This window comes from Polyodon spathula, chromosome 17 (assembly GCF_017654505.1).
Source record: "Polyodon spathula isolate WHYD16114869_AA chromosome 17, ASM1765450v1, whole genome shotgun sequence".
Lineage (NCBI taxonomy): Eukaryota > Metazoa > Chordata > Actinopteri > Acipenseriformes > Polyodontidae > Polyodon > Polyodon spathula.
Genome location: NC_054550.1, coordinates 6,171,469 through 6,194,472, shown reverse-complemented (window position 1 = coordinate 6,194,472; position 23,004 = coordinate 6,171,469). Strand labels below are relative to the sequence as shown.

The following is a 23,004-nucleotide window of genomic DNA, read 5'->3' as shown; positions in this document are numbered from 1 at the left end:
CTCCTAAATTATGAATTACATAGTCTACTAGCATAGTATATTTATATGATGAACACTATGTTAGTATATATCGTACAGAAGCTAATACTCTTCACTATACCTTAAAATGTACAGGACCCTTGACAAATAAGTACTTGTCCTTTGAATTGAAGGGTATGTTTTTAATTGAGCTTTCAAGTTCAGCTGCTTCTGTACACGTTACATTTTAAAATAGCATCCTGGTCTTCACTTAGCTCTCTGTTATTTTAATAAAAACATCTGTTGGTGTAAACAGTGTGTGTAAACAACACACATGTACCTTTATATAGTATTAAACCATTAAAGCAGACACTGGTTCACACTTATTAGTCACCTTTACCACTGTTGCTGTGTCCGTGGTTTCAACATGTCCATTCTCCATATGAAGTTTTCTTCCAATTATTGCTTCTTGTTCACAGTGAGAAAGCTTGCTGCTTTGAAACATAAATAGATACAGCACGTCTCTTTTGCATGAATTTTTATTTTTGGCATTTGTACCGAACCAGCTTTGCATTTTGCATCTTTCCCTTTGGTTGTGCTGTTGATATGGACTAAAAAGAAATGGCAAACAAAATTTATAACAAATCTTACTACACAAAGCAGGAAAGATGGTGTAAAGTCTCTCAAATAGCTATGCACCACGTGATATCAACCTGTGAAAATATACCAATGTGACGATGAAGTCAGTAGAGCTCATGAGAAGTTGTTATACTCTTGTCCAAGTGAGTGTGACTCTTGTCCAAGTGAGTGTGATTTTTAAATTTTTAATCTCCTTCAGTGAGGTGCGTGAATGACTGCTTCTATAATCACCATGGTTTTATGTTGAACGCCAGGGAGTAACTCTTGATTCTTCACAGCAAATGAGACCAAATGACAATGAAAAATACTTGTTAGTTTAATTGATTTAGTGAATCGCCCTGATATGCAAGGCTAGTTACTGCACGTGTATCAAATGAATTGATTTAGAGCGAATTACACATCACGAGGCATCGACGATTTATGAGAAAGTAATAATGTTTACGAGAAAGTGTTCAGCTTATTATGCACCATGATTCAAAGCAATGAGCTATAACAGCTAGGCGGCTTCTTACCCAAATAAATTCTTAAGAAATGGCTTTGCATTCAAAGGGGAACAATTTACAAAATTGGTTACTGTAAGGGCTTCAAGTTCTTCTGTACATATTTGTTGATTTTTTGCACCATAAAATTTCATCATGTATGAACAAGTTCATCTTGTATGTTTCCTGGCTTTTTGGTTTAAAGTTTTAGATTCCCAGATTGCTAGGCTAATATTTTCTGAGCATTGTCAAGCACATTGATAAACCAGGTTGCCAAGCAACTTTGCTTAAAGCAAAGTGCCCTGAGAGCACAAGGGCCAGTTTGAATGAAGTGGTCCTCACTTCATGAAAAAGCAGTTTATTGCATCTGAACTGAAAGCTTCAAAGGGAGGATGAATCGTTTCATACAGAAGAGCTATTTTGTGTTATGTACTGTATCTTATTCAAAGGCTGTGACTGACTCATGTAGTATGGTTGCTTTGTTGACATTACATGCAGTAGGTCGTTTCGTGATCCGCCCCGTTTGAGAAACACCTATTAAATTATATTGGGGGGTAACTATATAACATTAGTGAGTTTCACAATGGAAAATCCTATTTTATCATTGGGATACATACAGTAAAAAGGAAATGCTGCCAACATGCTCTTTGTAAAATAGAAAACCAAAATACATAAATGAAACCTCAGCCCATTATTCACTATTGCCAGTCTTCACAATACGTGGGAATAATTTGACTTACGAGATATCGGAAGTTCATTTCTCAGTGAGTCAGGGACCAGACTGTCATGGGGGGGGGGGGGGGGGGTCAAGGGGGACATGTTCCCCCCCACCCCACCCAGTTCTGACAGTACTTCTACCCCTATGGACTATACTTTGTATGGCAATTTCGTTAAAGCAAACAATATTTTTAAAAGTGTAAAAATTGTTCCCCCCCCCCCTAACAGCCGTAACCCTTTGAAATCATTGTGACAGAAGCTGTCAATATTCCATCTATCTGAGATAGACAGTGCAGATTCAGTATGTGCAATGTTTCTTTTCATCCAATGCCACTTTCTCATTACCCCACATAAAAGGGCAGCAGGATCAATGCAATTAAACAAGTGATCAGAACAAAAAAAGGACGCGCAAAGTGGATGTTATAATTTATTCAGATTGTATACTGATCCCTTACCCGCAATGATTTTAATTACGTTTTCCTTGTTGCACAACATGGGAGTGATTGGTTCTGAATATACTAATAATGCGCTACTGCAATTACAAAATGCAAGAGGCACTCTCTGCTGGTGATCATTATTAGATAGAAATACTGTGCACTGCCCCTGATTGCCTTGAGTTGTACAAGTCTGTCCTAATTAGATAAAGGGATTGACAACCGTGCTATAATTAAAGTAAAAATCAAAACACAGTTATACCATTCATTACAAGCAATGCTAGACTTTGCTTAGAATGAGCCTAATAGCACAGGGCTGTTGAATTCCTGGATAGATCTAAAAAAAAAAAACAATGGGAAACAAAAACACTAAGAATGTCCATCTAAATTGGCTCTGGCCTACATTTGTATACTGTATATCTAGTTTTAAAAAATATGTATTTTTTAATTCCTTTTAGAAAAATGTGGATCGAAAAAGTTTAGTAACTCTCAGTCTTACAGTTATAGTAAGTCTGATACTTGAGACTATTAAACTGTGAAGTCTACAGGAAAACAGAGTTATTGATGTACTAAAAGATTAACCTACATTTTTACTGCACACTGTGTAAATCCAGTAGACAAAACTGGGCCAGCCAAGTTCATTTTGGAAAGAGAAAGAATGTGGTTTCCAGTGAACGTGTGGCTTCTGGGTGGCTTTATACAGGGTTCATAGCAAACAAAGATCAAAAGACTGTCCTGGTTTTGTTTTACAAATTTAATATCTGTAGCCTACAGTTGCGAGACATTCATTCAGGAAACTAATTTAGAAAACAAATTAAATCAGATCCCTTGTGACTTCTTCTATTAAAAAGCATTTTGCTCTCTGGGATTTTCTTGAAATGATCATACTTCAATGATGAAACAACGCAGATCTAAACATGTATTTTATTTCAAATATACAGGTTCCTTATAACAGTATAGAACAGGAATGATAATCATACTGCTTTCATTTAAATAGAAAGTTAAAAACTAGGCAGGCTACGTACAAAGATCAAAGACCCATGTTACTGCTGATCGAACTCTGAAAAAATATTCACCTATTATCACAGATGTAAAAAATATTTGTAAACTGACCTTCGATTGCACTTTGGTTCGTACAGAAACAACTACTTTTTTTTATAACAACATATCTACATTTGTATTACCACAGGTCTATAACATAAAACTTAAGCTATCAAAATACATGCAGTTCAAAAAAAATAAATGGATTGATATTTAAACTAATACAAAGTGCCACTTGCACAACTCCTACTAAAAAATGGCGCCTATACTCAAGTAAAGAACAGTCTCTAAACAATAAAAATGACAGGCACTAACTGGAAAGGTTGGGCTGGTATCATTTTTAAGACATCAAACTGAATCTGTTGAAGGACAGCTAAATACTATCTAGCAGTGAAATTGTTTCTACATTATACTCGCAAATTACATTTCAAATGCTGTACTCTTCTACTTTATTGGCATTTTGTAAAAGTATACATATATATTTTTTTTTTACACTCTTGTCCATATCATTGTGTTCAACCACAATGCTGTGCTTGTTGGTTCTGAATTATCTCTACAAGTCATAGCAAAACATAGGGCACGGATGGATTTCCAGCTATCTAGAAGACAAACAAGAGGTAAATGACATGGGTCTGTAGTGTTTCAATGAATAACACATGGTCATAATCTGGAAATTGTGTCAATTAGAGTGTTTGCAAATGTGTTTTCATTTCATTTTTATTCTGATCAAATTAACAGTAACTTTTAATCTAGGTGTTTAAAATATGCCACATCTAATCTGTAAAGTTGTTACGTGTCAAAGCTAACTTAGCTAGCATGAGTGATACCGTATATACAGTCTTGCTTTAAAATGCATGAACATATTTTAAAAACTGCAGAAACCGCTAGAAGCAGCATAACCATTGAGATCTTGAGAAATGTACTGCGCAGTTTAAATAGTGTTACAAAAAAAAGCACAAACTGTGACACATCCCAGGGCATGAAAGAGAGTATCTGACATTGTCATTATGAAATGTTGTGCATTTCTGTGGCTCAATGGTAGCTACGTTCTTCGGACTGCTATTGTATGTAAATGTTATGACCACATTATATGACTTAATTATGACAAATTAAGGAGTTAACCTGCCGTAGATCAAAACTGGGCTTCTCAGGTCAGAAGGCATTTCGTGCCCTGGTTGTGCAAAATCTAATTAAGCTCCCATGTACAGGTAGTTAACACTAGCTGTCAAATTTACAGGAATCGGGCAGCCACGGGTAGCGTATGCTATCTAACTTGCTGAGAAGATTGGATCCTTCACACTTCAGGAGAGCTGAATTGTGGAGAGAAGAAATAAAAAAAAATTTTAATTACACACTTCACAGCATGCTGGTGTTCAGATAAGGAACCAATGTGGAAATGACCCAACTGTAAATGTAACATTCAAAGTTTGAGAACCCCACCTCTAAGCAAAAGCATCCAGCATGTTTTTGTAGGATTAATATTATAAAATGGTAAGAGATATCAAACGTACCTTTCATTGTCACTTTTACTAGCAGAAAATGGAACTTGCTCCCTTTCCACTGTGCCCAGAACTAGGTGTTGCTTGTTCGTGTCTATTACACACTGAAATGAGAAAAAAAAAAAAAAAACAATAACGCTTACTGAAAGAAGGATTTACCTACCAGAAATTATTTTGAGAGCAAGGACACTGCCTTACCTTCAAGGATCGCAATGTTCTAAACCCCAGAGACATACATTCTACATCATTCTCTGAAAAAGAAACCATCGCAAACTTAAGCACATAATTTTAGACAGAAGCAGCCTAAAGCAGGGAATGGAGTAGACTGAAGCAGTGAAAGGTGACAAACTCCATTTTGTGAAGATTGTAATACAGCATTAGCATGTACTACAAAGATGTTGAACATCTTGAACACAGCAGCAGCACAGGGAGTCTTCTAAATGTTGGAAGGTATGCCAAGGTCATTGAATAAGGTCACCATTACATTGATAGGGTTGTATGGCAGGCATGCCAGCATATCACAGACAGATAAGTGTTATTATTGCCCTTAATAACTGATGGATCAGGGAATGGTTTGAATACTATAGTGGGGAATTCTTTTACCCCCTTTGGTTTGCCTCAATCCAATTAGGCCCTTCTACTGGATAAACCATGCATACACCACCAGACGTGATGATCTCAATCTAATGCCGGCAGTCTATTTGCAGTTAGGATTAAAAATGCATAGGAAACCGCATATGTAAGCATGGAATATGAACATGGTTTGGGGTACATATAGGATATGAATATTTGTAGTCTGGTTCTGCAAAATGCCATTAGAATTGGATATAAAAAATGTATTCAATTTATAATATTAATTTTAAACAAAAATCTCAGGCTCAAGAATGCAATCAAACCAATGAGTTACAAACGTTTGTTAGTACGTGTGGTATTATTTGAAGGAAACTTACCCACAACAACTGCTGAGCAGTCCACCTTTATCTTCCCAATCATTAGAGGGAGCGTTTCAATCTGACCCACTGGTTTTAAATTATGTGGGAAAGGGAGAGTCTCTGCGTCAGTCTCGTTTATCTTGACAAGTTCCTTCAGGCTGCAGTAAATAAGAAAGACTGTAGCAAACAAAATGATAGATGACATTCTAACACAGAAACGTGGTTTTAGATTAAAACCACCCAAGGTTTTTGGACCTTACTTAATATAATTTTGGACCAAGAAGGTAACGTCAGGCAGTCCAAGATTAGTGCTAACCTTGGTCTGTGAAACCAGCCATATTGGGCCCTTGATATTGTATTTAAATTTTTTTTTTTTTTTAAATGTAACATTGTTAGCAAAAATTGTTTTAGATGTGCGTACTAAAAGCTCTAGTTCACCACAGAGAAAGAAAAAGGAAAATGGATAGGAGACAATTCTTTGTGATGCATACCCAAATCTATCCAGGCAGGCTGTAGTAATGAGGTTGGATCGGCAGCCTGTGTCAATTACAATTTTGACCTCCTTTCCAGCGCACTGCAGGTGAAAGAGTGGCAAGTGGATCAGATCAGGGCACAGGAGAACAACGTTTAGAAGAACACACACATTGCCAAGCGCTTCACGGTAAATCTATCAATTTTAAAACAGTGCATGTATTAAGTTAAACATTTGAAATACAGCCACTTTGGAATACATCAATAGCTGTACTGTAGTCATTATTTAGTAAACCTTTGGTATAGATTTAAATTCCCTGGGTTTGCACAGCTAGGTAAATTAAGCAAGGCAAGGGTTTTTGTTGGTGTGGATAATAATCTCCAAGCAGCTTCAAAACTACAGATAGCCTCCTTGGTTTCATTACATAGGAAAATGCATGACAGCATCAACATTTGCTTAATTAATAAATAAAAACACTGCTCGGTTCAGAACACTGACCCATAATGCGATTTCCTTTCTTTTGTTAAATTTTTGCAAATTGCCATTACCTTACAGCACACACATATCAGGTCTTCTTCCTCGCTTGTTGTTAGGCTCTGCTCTCTGCCCTGATGAAACCCATAGCTTTGCACTGAGATACTGTTATTCAGGATTCTTGTTCCACAATTGTTTCCTCGAAACTTGGACAAATTCGTTTCCAGTAACCGCCTCTGCAAAATGTTATGTGGTTGCTAGAAAAAGAAAAAGAAAAAAACCATACTGTACCATTCAAGTGGTTTGTGATACTAAACTAGCAGACACTGCCACCAGTATCCTAGTTTTCAGTTCAAGCAAGTGTAAGAATGGACATGCAGGGATGGAAATAAGACTCCCTTTGCATTCCTGGTTTTACTATGAATAAAACACACCTGAGCTTGTTATCTGTATGCTGTGACTAATCAAGCTCGTAATAAAACCTGGAATGGGTGAAAATGCTATGCAATAGGAGTCATATTTCCATCACTGATATGGTATATGGTAATTCCCTTTTCAGCCAGTAGGTGCTATAAAGTGATGGGGTTTTCTATCCCCTACCCTGCCACCAATGCTGCCTGCTGTGTAATTAATGCCAGTCAGCTCAATTCATAGAATGAGTGATATTTCCCCTTCCACAGCTAGAAATATACATTTAGAGCAATCAGTATCACGAAAAAGTGAACCTCTGTAAATCAGCCTTGAGTGATATGTAAAAAGTGTGACATGATGGTCCATAATTTGTGGTAAAGAATGTTGTCACCAAGTGTCTTCATTTTTAACCCATTCGGTACCAAACAATAGTTTATTTGAGAAAATCAGAATGCAAGCTGTGTATATGTAATTTGATACATTAGGTTTAGACTTCACTTTTGCAGTTAACAGAATCAGAGTAAGTTATTATAACAATACAGTTAAGGAGAACATTTAAATAACAGCTAGATGCCAGTCTCGAGGGAATCTGAAATAATAATATATAGAAAACAAACCCTTTTATTTGCCCTGTATTACCCAGAATTCAGTCGCTGTACCCTGCAGTGAATCACAGTGTTTTTGCCTTCTGCCCTTAATTTGTGTGACAGGCAGCTGATACACCCGCACACTCACCAGAGACAATTCCTCAACAGCGGGCCTGACCACAACACACAAACAATAGAATATAATCCCTGCCCGTGAAACACCAACACGGGGCTTTCCAGTAAATTAATTAAAATTAAAATGTATTAACTAATGAGGGAAATCAAGCTCCATCCTCATTAAAGATTTCTCATTCGTTATACTTTCTCCTTTTGTATGAACGCCGCACAAATCCTTCAAATTTCAACAAACTACCTAAACTTACTTGCCTAATATTAGTTAAGGACAATGCATACGTAAAAGCTCCCAGCTCCCAAAAGGAACATAGCAAATCAAATGTAGGATACTGAATTACATATCCTGTGCTGTGTGCTACATGCATCAGTAAAATGAGATAGCAAGTTATACTGCCATTACATTAGGATAAAATAACAAAATAAAAACCTGACCAACAAAATGTGTTGGCAATATTTATATTATTTTTTATTTTATATTCCACCTGCCTAAAAATAATGTTTTATATAGTCATCGAGGCAACAGGTCAGAAGGGAGGGCTCAGGGTTGCAGGGCGCCTATGACTCAGTCAGTAACCAAGGCTTTCCTACCTAATACAAAAGGATTCCATTGTTGAGCAGGGTTCAGAGCACAGACGACGTGATACCTCATCACCTCTTTGACAACTTGGTAATTTGGGTGTCTGAGATCAAAATCTGCATCATGAGTAAATGCTATTCGATAAGTACACATGCTATTTGATAAATAATGTCTGGAAATATTTCAAACATTCATAATTGACAGACCTAACAAATAATTAAAAAGACGCCCAGAAATGTATCTCAGCTAACTTTAATACACTCCAGTGCAACCTTAGAACCACACTTGCAGAATGCAAAAATAATTCAGTATTCACCCAGATTTCAAAAAGCACATATTTTAATGAAAAATACTTTAAAGTGATGCTTTATCGTGATCGCACATTTTGTTACATTTATACAATATCTACCTGCCCATTTGTTAGAGAAAAACAAAAAAATAGTGACAATTATTTTTTAGCAAGCCGCAATAACCACAAATAATTTTTTTAAAAAAACTTACGGTTTCCTTAGAGGTGCCCAGTTTCTTCAGTCCGTCAATTGGAAGTAAATCTGCAGAATCCTTGTGCATAAACTGGACTGTCTGCTTCATTCTCCGCTGCTGCCGCAGAGAAGCCGCCTCTCGCATTTCCATCTCCTTCCTACTGCCTTCTGTGAGCAGCCCTGAATAAAACATCTCCAAAAGATGCCGTGCGTCTACACAACGCGTAGCTACCAGCTTAGCAGAAATGAGAACACTCCAGACTGCAGCCTTTTTATAGACTGTGGGTGAAGCAAACGCTCTGACGTTTGAACATACGCCAACTGCACTATGACCGCGAGGATGCGAAAGAGGCGATAATAACGAGACTGCTAGGACTGGCACAAGTCACCGGGATTGAACATTGAATATAGTTTACAGCAACACCGCTCTTGCTTTGTAGACTGTTTTCACATTCAATGAACCACATAAAAATACTACTGTATATTATAGCAATGGCTAAAATGCTACACTAGGTATACAGTAATAATAATTTTGTGTAAGTGGTGAGGCAGCTGTACCAGAGAAATTGTGGGGCTCCATCACTGTGGTGTTATCACACCCAACCCCAAGTTTCACGTGAACGGAGGTGACTTGTTGTATAGGGTTCATATTCAGATTCTATTACTGTATGTGCCTTCCACACATAGTCTGTTCAAGCAGATATGCAACATACCCTAGACAGACAAAGTTTGAAAAAGCAGTCGCATGTAATTCCCCATTCTTAACTCAGGTTTCTAATTAAAGACAGGCCTGTGCTTTGCTATTGACAGCAGCAACTACCCACCAAGAAAGAACATATCTGAGTACAACAACACTGGCTTGGAAATACTGTACCACACATCCAGCTGAAATCTGTTAATAAACCTAAACTCAGTGTTTACACTAGTCCAAATGGCTATAAAAGACAAGACTTTACATTCTTGTCTATAATAAATAAATTAAAAATCTTTGGCAAGTGCAACGTCTGACTTTAAGCAACACAAGCATATCTACTTAAATACATATACATTTTCATTTGTATTCTTTTAGATCCTGGAAACACAATCACCCAGCTGAGCCTGGAGAAAGTGTTCTCAAAATGCAGGCGGTGTGATGCAGTAATGAGATGCTTTGACATTTATGTAGGCCAGATATGCAGGGCAGTTTTCAAGGGCTATAGCATTAACAGTTTGTGTGCTTTAGCTTACATACAGGAAATAGCTTGAAGTTCATTTTAAAAGATCCAGAAATGCTGTACGCCTATATTTAACAAAACAAAAAACACACAAGGCATGTCAACTTTATTTTTTGCCAAGTTGAATATTTATTTCCCCACCCCCCAAGCAAACATTTATATCTTAACATAAATACGTTCTATTAGAATACATTTTATTTACATTATGTCCCTTGCAAGCCATTTAGAGTGAAACCTGCTACATAATGAATCACAGTAACATGACACAGATTCAATAAACAAACATGTTTCTCCAAAATGATTGTTTACATATTAGAAATTAATACTGTGCATCATCTCGTGATCCATAACACTATCAATTATTCCCTGCAGTAAAAGCAGACCAGCTAATGTTGGCTAAGTCAGTTCCCTCTCCAGTATCTGGGAGTGTAAAATTGGAAAAGACTCTTGGCAAGCTCTCATTCTGTTGGTCAAATCCTGATCCCTCTGAAAGTCTGCCATTTTTAATTGGAGTAAAACCAAGGAAACTGAACTCTGTCAAATCTTTCTCACTATTGTTATTGTCAAGGATGGTCTTCACATTGTCACCAAGGGTTGAAAATCCGAGACTTATACATCCCCAACTCCCTGCACCGGGAGATTTAAATAAACTACCATCCAATAAACTGTCCACAAACTTGGGAGGAGTCAGCCCTGTCTTCCATGAGGAAAGAATCCCACTTGGGGAAAGACAGCGAGATCCCCTGCATGGAGTCGATGTGGCCAGGCCCACCAGATTATTTTTTGTAGGGGTTTTAAAGGGAGAGGAAGTAAATCTCTCACAGTTTGTCTTCTGTTCTAATGAGACGTCTTCATCAATTTCTAAGCCAGAGTCAGTAGACAGAACAAGATTCTCCTGCAACTGCAAGTGAGGCTCTGCTAGCGTCTGGTGTTTCTGTTTCAGCTTCTGATGAAGTCTGGGCTGACCAGATCGTTTCCATCGTTTAGCTATAACTGACCCGGGTGCAGCTGCAGTCTCATTTGAAGGGGCTTGTGTACTACACTCTCCGGAAGAAGACATTCCAGGAAGCAAGTTCCTTGATACGGGAAGCTGGAAAAAAGAAGAACAAAAGTACTTTTAAAAACAACCACCACCCCCATCATGTACAATTACTTAAAAGTAAATTAGCAGCATTATGGAATTCCTGAAAAATATGAAATCTGCAACGTGCAAAAGGAATGCGATATAAACCCTATGTAATGGATTGGTGCATCTGGTATTTAATTGGCACATTTAGAGAACAATCTTTGTTTGGGGGCACAGAATTCATTTTGGCACAATAACGACATGTTTTAGTACACCAAAGTCACAAAGATACAAAACATACCATGACCTTTAAACAGACAACAATTGCAATATAAATCATTCAGACCAAGATGGTGTACTAATAACCACTACATTAATATATTAGCTACTGCTTATCTGTCTACCAGTCAGAGGGCAACAGAATACTCAAGCTTCTCAGAAATCCAAACGTGTGTAGTACATTACCTTTGGAGCGATTACCCTCTTTCTCCTAGAAGCTTGAGTGATGGGTGGAGTAGACAATGGCACAGAAGATGGCTCACACATTACAGGAGGGTTTATGAAAATGGGAACAGGAATGAGGCGTGGAGCAATCCCTCGGGGAAGTAAGGCTTTCATTTTCTTTACAGAGACAGCTTATAAAGCAAACAATGGATTTGTTTAGGATATATTTACTTCACAAATATATACACACACGGAAAGACAAACCCTATTCTCCAGTTAATGGCACACATGCAGAAAGTTCTTTTTTACACCTGGTGATTACCCCACTTAGACCCCTTGCTTACTAATTGGCAGCCTGGACATATATCTGTCTGCATTTGAAATGTATGCAAGACAATGTAATGAGCAAACCTCACGAGTGCAAGGTGTTTGGCGAGAGGAACTGGAGGTGGGGCATTTCTTGCCCTAGGCAGATTACTTACACACTAAATATCTTGGTATCCTTGAATATATTCTCATGAGACCCCAGATACACTAATAGAAAGTTTACAGTAAGATTACCTTTATTTTGTGGTGGCACGATAGTAACTCTATTATTCTAGAATACAAAAAGAGAAATAGCATTTTTGCATCTTAAAAACAGGAGATAAGGAGCTTGTTTACCATTCTAGCTTAACTATTGAAAATGCAAAATTCAAGCCTGTTGTTGCAGTTCTGACTCTTACTACCAGCACAATCAATACCGTCACAATTAATTTTAACAATTCATAAAACATCGAAAACTAAATCTTACCACATTAATCATCATGGGAAGGTTAGGGACATAGTTTAATTGGCCATTTAGCACCTGACCTAGATACTAAAAAGAAAATACATAGATTGTGAAAAAAAAAGCAACCCATACACATTACCAAAATTAAGGTTAACACTGGATATTGTGCACGTGGTCTAATGGTGGCTTCTTCATTATATTGAGAACATTACAAAAGTTGTTAACTTTAAGAGGATCTGACAAAGATATATCATTAAAATATATATATATATATATATATATATATACACATACACACACACACACACACACACACACACACACACACACAGAGTGAGTACAGTTATACATGTGCTGAAAGATCTAGCATTCACACTTACATTCTGCTCATTAGATTGGCAGCTTTGAGTTTCAGGGTTGGATTTAATAGTCCAGTACGCAGTTCTGCTATTTCTATCTGTCCGTCTCACAAAGATGTCCCGCATAGAAAGGCTGTGTCGGATTGAGTTCTATCAAAAACAAACATGGGTCAAAAAACAGAATACTGCAGTATTAAAAAAAAGAGAGAGAGAGAGAGAGAGAGAGAGAGAGAGAGAGAGGGGACACAAGAAGTTACTTGAAACCTGCTTGAACATTTCCTCTGTACAATTTGGCCCCCACCTACAGACATTTTGAATTCAGTGAATAGGCTTTTCTTTTTTCAAGCCTACTGTCTGATTGTACATGCACTTAACTATTATTAAGCATTTCTCAAAAAAATGACTATAACCAAGAATACGTGATTAAGCCATTAAAGGCTAAATGTTTTTTTTTTCAAACAGATTTTGAATAGAAACCCAGATTCCTCCACAGAAAATGTTATTGTTTCCATTTTCTGAGGTGGTATCTGGGTCATACTAATGACCTTTAAAATATTCCCTTATATTGAGGTAATATTTGACTAAAGCTAGCCAATTGCAAATCAACTTTTTCACCACTAAGCAATGCAAGAAAAAAGGAGAGATGAAAGGTTGAAAAACAGGTTTTAAAAAAAAGAATACATTACAAAAATTTAAATCACTAACTTGTGATAGCAATATTAGGTAAATCAATAATTCAATTCCAAAATCTGATGCAAAGTACTCCATCCTCCTATCAATAGGTTTACCTTCCACCCTGGGTTGGCTTCGTATTTGTAGTATGGAAAATGCTCTTCTACCCAGGCATATATCTGTCGAAGTGGCAACTGTTTTTCCGGTACACTGCCGATGGCAAGTTTTATCAACTCTGAATAGGAATATGGTGGACGCTTAGTTGACGGAGATCTTGGAGGCTTCACAATCTAAAGCAAAACAAGCACATTTTATATATTATTCTTGCCATTTTCTACTCATAAGGGGTATGTATATACCATTTAACATTCAATTAGATGCCAGTCTTTGTAGTATGCCCATGACAAGTAGTTTTGTTAAAACAGATTATGGAAACATCCTACTGTAACTATATTCAGAATCATATTAAGACTAGGCAGAGTAGACTTGGATAAAGATCATTAGTGTGCCAATTATTATCTGTATCCGCAGCTCACCACTCGCAACCCCCCCGCCGACCTAGGCCCTCCCTAGCCGGGCAGCGCTCAGTCAATTGTGTGCCACCCCCTAGGAACTCCCGGTCGGCTGTGACATAGCCTGGACTCGAACCTGCGATCCCCAGGCTATAGGACACATCCTGCACTCCACGTGGAGCGCTTTTAATGGATGCGCCAGTCAGGAGCCCCCTTCACTTGCTGTTTTTACATTACTTACCTTAGTCTTTGTGATCTTCTTTCCTTTATCTTGAGCTATGCCTTTACAAGAAAACCTTCCCAGCCAATTAATATTAGTCAGGCTGTCATCCAACTGCAGGGCGTTCTCTGCAAAACCAAACATTTTTCCATGCAGTACATTAAGAAATTATTTGGATATCAGAGAGATGCTGAAAGCCAGTAAAAGGTTAAGTGACGTGTAACTTACCATTGCGGTCTTCATTTTCTTGGTTTTCCATAATATCAACGATAGTTTTACTAACTTCTACACACCCCTACATTGAGTTACCAATTTAACACCACTGTGTAGAAGTGAAATGATTTTGGAATATTAGTCTGGACTAATCATTTTTTGCATTCATAATGACTGAAGAGGTTTCAGGTGGCCAGTCAAGGTCCAGATATGTATATACTGTCTTTAATGTTTAATGTACACACCAATGCCATTAAACATTTCAGAAAATGCCAGGGTGTTATTCAAACCGCAACTATATAATGCAAATGAATAATAGCAATAGAAAATGATATGTATTTGCTATCCTTTCCACAGGTATCTTCTTGTACACGTGTTCAACGAATCTGTTAAGAAAAACAAATGCTACAAATAAAGCACTTCAAAAATATAAAAAGATTAAATAAGCCATACGCTCTGTATCATTTAAATAGTTTCAATGCAAATTACACCAAAAAATATATATATATATATATATATATATATATATATATATATATATATATATATATATATATTCTTCACACTGTGTTTATTCGAAATCAGTTATAATATTCTGGGCATTTGGCCCTACAAGAAGATACTCAAATTAGTTGCTTGCTGAGGGGGATGTTAGCACCGAAAGTTTAGTGCATGCGATGGTGACAACAATCCATTTTGATTATCATAGGGTGCCTTGTTATGATAATTACATGCGTTCCAAACACATCACCTTACAGACAACTAAATGTGGAAGTAGACAAACCAACGGAAAACCAACCATAAACAAAGCCAAGGTGTCATTATGTAGCTAAGGCCTGGAAAACGTGTGTACTTCAACCTGAAATTACTAACTGAATTCGAATTACTATTCTTAAACAATACTGCAAATAAGTGATATGCTGGTAAAACCATACGTATTGCGCCTAATTCGTAATATACATACAGCACATTCCACTTGCTTAACAATAAACAATTTAAGGTCCATTGCGTTAACTCAACTAAATTTTGGTTTGAAATGATTTCCAGGTTACCCAGAAACTACACACGTATGTAGATGCTTGCGTAGCCAGTTTAAAAGTTGATTCTACACAGTATAAATCCTGCATAAGTAATCACACATGTTCACATTGGAAAAGGTGTACAAATCAGTTGCATACAACCGCAGATATTTCCAGACAAAAAGAAGTCACCCACCTTTCTGTGCTTTTTTTCTTATTTGCAAAAAACCGTTTTCGAAATATGAGTCCGTAATTCTATCAGCCAATCATGCCCTAGATTTAAATCTCGCGATAGATGAACAGTCAAATTTTCCGGGACATTAATAACCCACTTGCGCCTCACAGTGGTCGGAAATGGGATGTCCGTCTGTAGGCTTTGCGTAATTTTTGTGCGGTTAATACATTCACATTTTGTCTTCAACATATGATGAAATATTTCTGGTGATATATTTTGTGAAACACGGGACATTTTTTTGTTTTTTATTTAATATTTACAACACAGTCTTTGCACATGCAGAATATAGTTTATAGTCCTGGCAGTCTATGCTATGTTTATGAATCATTGATGACTGTGCATACCCAAGGGTTCCATGGTACACAGAGTCTGCATCTCAAATATACCTTCATGTAGACTCAAGAGGATCTTTCCTGTTATAATTAAGACCCATCACCCACCTGTACTAATTTAAAGTTCACAGTAGAAGTAGCTATGATATTACAGTTCATCCATAACTAAAAAGTCAATCATTAGATATTCAATAGTGCTAATAAGAAATCTATCCATCCAGAACTACAAACACTCAATCAAAAATTAAGAGGTAAAACTAATAAGAAACAAAACGGTCGATTTGATCACTACTGTGGAGTAGTGTTTTATATATATATATATATATATATATAGAGAGAGAGAGAGAGAGAGAGAGAGAGAGAGAGAGAGAGAGAGAGAGAGCATATATTTTAAATAAAATGCATATATGAACTTGACCCTGTTCGTACAATGGGTGTTTTATAACAAACATATATTACAAGCATATGCATCATATAGAAAATATAGAGGGTGTTTAATAGGTCACAGGGCAAAGGGAAATATTTTAATTACTCAGTGTGTCACAAGAGTAGTTTGAATTCATCTACACCATTCCTTCCATTCCCCCCAAAAAAGGTATACTTTAAACTTTTGACTCATACATTTTACTACATATGAAGATCGCTGGCCTACATTTCCAATAAAATGAAAAAAGAGACAAACCTTTTCAAATATGTTGACACATGTTAAAAAATTGAACAATGCATAATAAAGGCAATTTCAATAATGGTACAGTAGCATTTGAATGAAAGGGAGGGCTACACCATGCAAAACAGCTTGACAATAAAACAGTGGACAGTGAGCAAATCCACTAATGAAATAAATGCCTTTCTGAAAACTATTGGACCATGTCTGGAAATACGGATTTGGAAACAGAGGTGGATGCACAAAAGTAAGGGCATTATCCTCAAAGCTTAGTTAAAATTGCTTGCCTCAATTTACCAATGGTCAATGTAAATACAATTTTTACAATATATACAATTTGCAAGGATGTTCCAAAGGCTAACCAGCCTCTTAGAGCTTGCAGTTACCAAAGACAAGGAGGCAGTTGCATTACATATGCTCATGTATTCACCAGCAGATGTCACTGGGTCTACGCATTTAAGCATTCACAGCGAATTCCACAACATTTATACTCTGTATTGACGTACAATACAAAAAAACATTCCATGACCTTTTGGGATCTCAAAACATGTTAAGTAAGTGAATTTGCTGAATGTATTCTGCCTGGCTGCATTTAGTTAAGTACCCTTTTCACAGCCCGCTTCTGATTGAGCAACTTTCACTGTCTAATATAACATATAGAGTATAGAGTAGCCTGCGAGCATGCTGGTCCACAAGTATTAGCTTAATTAATTAGTATGATATCCAAATGTATCCATATATAAAAAAAGAGTACTACTGTATAGTATACTATAGTATTTTAAAGCCATGGAAATTATTAAACTCAAGCTAAAACATCACAGCATTAATCCCTAAAACACTGTTAGTCTCACCTAAACATATTTACATCTGCATTTACAAGTATCACCTTTATTGTGTTCTATTATTTCAATAATTCATAAACCTTAGTTCTTGAATTAGTGTAACCTAGATTGATTCAACTTCAGCATAAAAGAATCAGAGGACCCAACTCTCCCTTATTTTTGTCATCAGCCTCCATAATAACTATGGGAAATACTGTATCATTCTGGTGCCATTGCTTTCTTCATGTCATGGTGTCAATGGCATCTTTATCATAATTCACAAGCACTCAATTTATTCCTATATTCTTTTGTCTTGGTTAAGCACTTTATTGAACACAGCATCATTTTAAATGATAACATATGCTTATAAACACACCCCTTTAATATAAATGGGGGACTAGCTTTTTTTTATTTTATTTTTTTTAGTATTAAATAATCTTTTCAATTGAGGAATACAAAGAGAACATTATTTTCTTCTCTATCAGGAACCGCCTATTTAAAAACTGACATTTCCTGCATAACAGGTTTTAAACACTCAACACATCAAATGCAATGATAAAGAACAATATCTGTACACACAGTCATTTATTTGAGAATTGTATTTATGACCTTTGAGATTCCGTGGTCTACAGCCATAGTTTAAATGTTACATAAGGGGAAAACGTGTAATCTGCTTTTAAATTTAAATTGCTATTTGAATGTGTGGAATGTTTTATGAGGGTTAGAAAAGCAACTAATTTGACAGATAGAAATAGTCAAATAGGTCGCCTAGACAACACTTTAAAAACTATTCTGATGATGTATTTGATAATGCCTGGTGCTTTATTTGTGAATTTACTGTTTTGTAACCCTTTGCTGTTTGTTCTTTACATTTGAAAACTGCTTAGAATTTTGATGTTCTAAAATGTAATTGGACGTGTTATTGGTTTGCAACTGCTACTGCACTTTACAGTGACTTCACAATCACGTGACTTCAGACTCTGAGGTTCTGTCACTTTCTATTCGACGAGGCGACTGCTCAGTGCTGTCTCTAAGCTAGAATAGGCGCTTCTAAAACTCCACACATTCACTGACTTTAATTGGACTATTCTAAATATTTCTACTCCCATGATGGACATTATTCTATTAGTTCATATAACACAGACTTTATAATTTGGACTTTACTTAGTTGGACTCTAATCTAATACCAGTGCATTTTATTCAATATCAGACAACCCATTTAGTTTGAACATAAGTACTAAATCAATTCAAATGTTTGTTTGTGCCATTGCAACAGACACAATTCCTTTTTACCCCCACATTTTTAAACAGAAAAACATATCATGATATCTCTTTTAGATCATTTCTCAAAGCTGAAAGAAGTCATCTGCAGTAAGCACAATTATATATATGTTGTCAGAAAGTCTTGTCTAGAGTAATAAATTCATCTCTGTCCTTCTGAGCATTCTTGTTCTCCTCAACATGTTCCCAGTTATCCCCAGATTCTGTCAGCTCCTTGTTGACTTTATTCTAAGAAGTTGTACAAAGAAAAGGAAAAAAAAAATAATAGTTGTCCAGGTGCAAGTAGTTTATAGCTACTTGTAAGGCCGCAGGAACCTGGAAACTTTGGAGCGCAGGAAGCGAATAAAAGACCTTGGAAACATTTCTCTTGACTCCTGCGCTGTGTATTTGAAGTAATTGTGAGGATGGGCCAGGACGTCAAACAGGGCCTTGATCAGTTTCTTGTCCTGGAAATCAGAAACAAATTACTTTAAGACCACTGCAACAAGAAGCTGCAATTACAAGAACGAGCCACGCGGTGGCATGTTCCTTACAACACCCTATTCAAATCAACCACTATTACCATATTTGTCCACAAGGTGGCACTGTAAACTTACAGTCCCATTAGAGCAGCGTGTCCGATTCTGCTGCTGGAGGTGTATTCCACACCCAGTTTAATCAGTAACATGTAATAAGTAAAATATTTTAATGCTGTAGAGCCTGGAAGGAGGTTTAATTGAAGAATTTCGAACATGGTTGGAACAAAGAGAAGGAATAGAACGGTTAGCTTTTCTGAATCACAGATCTAATGGGATTAGGGCTTTCGCATGTAAAGATGTTTTGTTCTGTTTCAGTTCTATGCAGCACTGACCTTTAGTATTTCCTGGTGATTCTCTGATGCATACAATCTGCCATCTCGGACAATGTCTTCAATCAACTCTTGATAGTCCTCTGTTGGCAGAAATCTTTCCTATTAGCATTTCTGGACAATTTACGCCTCATGACTTTTTATGCTTCTTCTTAAAACACACACACACATATATATATATATATATATATATATATATATATATATATATATATATATATATATATAATCACATTTCTTAATAATAATAATACACTGAAGGTAATATATTGAATTTATATCAAGCTAATTTTGATGAACACAATTCCTAATCTGACATAAAAAAGTGACATTTGGACAATGCACAATATTCATCAATAGTTGTGAAACAAGAGGACAATACAAACCATCATAAGTGACGTAGGGTACTTGAAAGCCTTTCCCACTGTTGCCTTCATTTGATTTAAACTGAATCCACAATCTTTTCGACCTTGATGTGAAAGCTATTGGACGCTCGTATGTTTGGCAGGTTTCATATGTTGTTACAGAATTAGATGAAGCTATGAAAGAAGGACATTATTACCCAGCAGTATTTTCAAACATTAAACGTGCTCATTAATGCCTGCAGTCATCCTTCCCTCAAATATTCTAGATGCTGACAGCAACTCCTGGAGCTTATCAATGCTTATATTTTTTCTTTAGTTTTGTGTTTCAATATATTACATTTCATATGTATAAATATATACAAATAACCCTAAATACAGTGACACCTCTCTCGTCCATATCATTTACACTCACAGCTTTTCCTCATGACTAAATAGTCTCCACATTCGTCTTCGATGGGCAGGAATATCTCAGGGACTACAATGAGAATACGCCGCTTCGACGGTGGGTTAATGTTCCAGGTACATTCAGTGTTTGCTGGGTAGTCTCCTGGGTAATTCGGGGACTCAATAAATCCAGTAAAGTCTCCGAGTTCCCCTCCACATTGTCTATCTGGAAAACCATAGAAAATGTTGTGGTGACACTGAATCACAACATTCTGCTTCTGTGTTAAATTTTAACCTTTTTTTGTGTGTAAGGAAAAATAAAACCTATAAGAAAACCAGCGAAGATGGATTACCAGAGGTTTCGTCTCTTAAAATATGAAAGTTTTAAAAGTATATATACACTAGAAATCGTTAATTGTTTAGTAATCTTAACCCGTTAAGCACCAAATAAATTTTTCTTTGAAAAAATCAGAACACAAGCTGTATTTATGTAATTTGATACATATTCTAAATCAATATTCAGTCAAGTTAGACGTGCCTGTAATCAGACCAGGGAAATTTCACACACAGAAAATTGAGCTTTGCCATCACTATGGGTCAGAAAACACCAAGAAATTGATCATTTTTAGGCTCAGTTTCTTATTCTATATTGAGGAGTCCTAAAATCATTGAAGGGCTATATTTGCAGAATTAACAGATTGAACTTTAGTAATTTATCATAACAGCATAGTTAAAGATGCCAGTTAAAAATTCTCCAGAAGATTACAAAGAAGCCTCAAATGACAACAATGACATTTCATGGTTTAAAACAACTTCTTAGCTCTGCTAACCTGATCATTTCACACCTTCGTTGCAATGGTTGAATCTAGGTGTTTTGACTTATTTATGAACCTGATCCCATTCTGCGATGTATGCCTTTCTTGATAACAGGTTTTTCTTTTCATAGGGCAGAGATAAGGCAGTGATGTCGCTAATATAGAAACCACTAGACCTGCCTACTTACTTTTACACTGAGTTACATTTGTTGAGCCATCAAAATCAGTTGTAGTATTTCCCGGACATGCCACACAGTAGTTCTGCCCAAACTCTGGCTGATATGTCCCCACTGGACAACGAATGCATCTGTGCGTTGTGGTATCATAAAAATGCCCAGGGGAACACTGAACTGTAAATGAGAAATGTAAATGAAACAGCACTTGTGAATGACAAAATTGCTTTTTACTAAGCATTTACAAAGCCATGGTATCAAGAGTGCATTTTTATAGGGTAATGACAAGGTCATTTATACTAGTTATTTTGCAAAACTGTGTCAAAAAATGGAAATGCAACCAATTAGTAAATCTTCCACAAATACTAAAGTTTAAAGAAAACTCTTTAACTCTACATCCCTGTGTTTACGCCCAGGCCTGATCCATTTCACAAGATTTAACAAACATGCTAAAAAGATGTTGTGAGGTTTATGAATTTTAGAGGTAAATTTAATTAAACTTAAAAGGATCCACTCACAGTTCAGTCATTAACAACACATTATTTCTAAAAAGCCTGTGTCCAGTAGTGGTGCATTAAAAACAATCAAACCTTTTGTTTCACAGTCCTGGAATGTCACTGCTCCGCTGTGTTTAGTTATAAGGTTTCCCCCGCAGGAGAAGCAGGTGGTACGCCCCGCTTCGGGCTGGTAGGACCCTAGATGACAGGGCTGGCAGGGTTTAAAACCATCGGGAGAGAATTCACCTGGCTGGCACTGACCTGAGGGAGAAAGATGGAGGACTGTTACTTTGGTAGTCTGCACCACCTTTTGAGTAAAATGGTTATTTCATCATATATACGTGTTCAGCAAGTATGTTAAGAACAAACACTGCATATTCTGTGCCACAGCTGAGAAAAACTAGATATGCAATATGTAAAAATGTGACATACATTAGTACAGAAACACATGCAGTCACCTCTGAAAAGGGTTAATAAGATGTTGAGTTCATGTTTTAATATTGCACTCATTTTAAATATTGTACTGATTTCAAGTACACTATTAAAGTGCCATAGTGTACAATGCAGTATATTTCAGATGAATGTTTAGTAGAAAAAAATATTTTTGTCATATTCAACAGTACAAAACACAGGAAGGGGTGTGCAAGAACAAACAGTCAATTTCATTTTAATTTTGAACAAGATAACAGAAAATTGTAATTTAAAAAGTCTGATATACTTATTGAACAGGATATAAAATGTTATGTGTTCTAAAGCTGTTTAACAAAGCAGACACTGAAAGATTAACAGCTGCCGTCATTCTTTTTCAAGAAACTTTACATCTTTACAATTGTATGCAAAAAGGGACACACTATCTCAACAGCTTTTTAAGATAATTCAGAGGCAATGAATCACACGGACGTGTCGATGGTAATCCAGGCAATATATATCAGCCTGTTAGGGATGAGTTTCAGCACATGTGTTTCACCTGTTCACAGTGAGAAAAGTAACTGCTTTCATGCAACTTAACCTCATAGAAAACAACCAGAAGCCAGGCCAGACACTGTTTGAGCAGTCTGAACTATTGCCTAGAGACTCTTTTTGGCAGGTATTCCGTCAGTCATTCTTTGATGTTTTACCATAACAATGGAAGTAAAACCTTTAATATATATGTGGGGCAGTTAAATTGTGGGTTAAAATAAGTATTTATCAAAAGAGACAGACTAATTAGTCGAGCTGAACGTTTATGGTAAAATGGTAACATCACAAATGCAAAGCCTCAT

The 23,004-nt window shown here is 36.5% G+C and overlaps 3 protein-coding genes across 4 annotated transcripts in view; all 3 read right to left on the bottom strand.

The window, feature by feature from the left end:
• Positions 1 to 2,993: 2,993 nt before the first annotated feature.
• On the bottom strand, positions 2,994 to 9,067 carry LOC121329646 (nuclear receptor-interacting protein 3-like). The gene is made up of 7 exons (XM_041275345.1): positions 8,857 to 9,067; positions 6,720 to 6,902; positions 6,191 to 6,273; positions 5,718 to 5,857; positions 4,966 to 5,018; positions 4,780 to 4,871; positions 2,994 to 4,578 (listed from the first exon to the last, which is right to left on the bottom strand). The coding sequence occupies exons 1-7, from the start codon at positions 9,028 to 9,030 to the stop codon at positions 4,563 to 4,565; spliced, it is 741 nt and encodes a 246-aa protein (XP_041131279.1). The 5' UTR covers positions 9,031 to 9,067; the 3' UTR covers positions 2,994 to 4,562.
• A 1,105-nt stretch (positions 9,068 to 10,172) lies between these two features.
• On the bottom strand, positions 10,173 to 14,725 carry LOC121330269 (forkhead box protein M1-like). The gene is made up of 8 exons (XM_041276647.1): positions 14,325 to 14,725; positions 14,118 to 14,224; positions 13,481 to 13,654; positions 12,714 to 12,842; positions 12,355 to 12,420; positions 12,123 to 12,159; positions 11,583 to 11,752; positions 10,173 to 11,141 (listed from the first exon to the last, which is right to left on the bottom strand). Exons 1-8 carry the CDS (start codon positions 14,353 to 14,355, stop codon positions 10,407 to 10,409), a joined length of 1,449 nt encoding a protein of 482 aa, XP_041132581.1. The 5' UTR covers positions 14,356 to 14,725; the 3' UTR covers positions 10,173 to 10,406.
• Positions 14,726 to 16,335: 1,610 nt separating this feature from the next.
• scube2 (signal peptide, CUB domain, EGF-like 2) overlaps positions 16,336 to 23,004 on the bottom strand; it is a 28,529-nt gene continuing 21,860 nt past the window's right edge. For both annotated transcript variants that reach the window (XM_041275326.1, XM_041275325.1), the window contains 6 exons: positions 21,836 to 22,003; positions 21,261 to 21,422; positions 20,286 to 20,483; positions 19,895 to 20,047; positions 19,512 to 19,591; positions 16,336 to 19,107 (listed from right to left, as the gene is read on the bottom strand). In XM_041275326.1, the coding sequence (XP_041131260.1) occupies positions 18,955 to 19,107; positions 19,512 to 19,591; positions 19,895 to 20,047; positions 20,286 to 20,483; positions 21,261 to 21,422; positions 21,836 to 22,003 (914 nt within the window). In that variant the 3' untranslated portion in view covers positions 16,336 to 18,954. The remainder of the gene's footprint in view (positions 19,108 to 19,511; positions 19,592 to 19,894; positions 20,048 to 20,285; positions 20,484 to 21,260; positions 21,423 to 21,835; positions 22,004 to 23,004) is intronic.

Bases quoted from the DNA above. Each gene is read 5' to 3' on its own strand.
- LOC121329646 (XM_041275345.1), bottom strand. From the start codon at position 9,030: ATGTTTTATTCAGGGCTGCTCACAGAAGGCAGTAGGAAGGAGATGGAA. The intron at 6,903-8,856 runs GTAAGTTTTTTT...TTCTTTTTCTAG, and splicing joins TGGGCACCTCTAAGGAAACC to CAACCACATAACATTTTGCA. The intron at 6,274-6,719 runs GTAATGGCAATT...TTTCACCTGCAG, and splicing joins TGATATGTGTGTGCTGTAAG to TGCGCTGGAAAGGAGGTCAA.
- LOC121330269 (XM_041276647.1), bottom strand. From the start codon at position 14,355: ATGGAAAACCAAGAAAATGAAGACCGCAATG. The intron at 11,753-12,122 runs GTAATCTTACTG...TTGCTTTATAAG, and splicing joins CGTGCCACCACAAAATAAAG to CTGTCTCTGTAAAGAAAATG. The intron at 11,142-11,582 runs GTAATGTACTAC...TCTTTTTTCCAG, and splicing joins AGAGGGTAATCGCTCCAAAG to CTTCCCGTATCAAGGAACTT.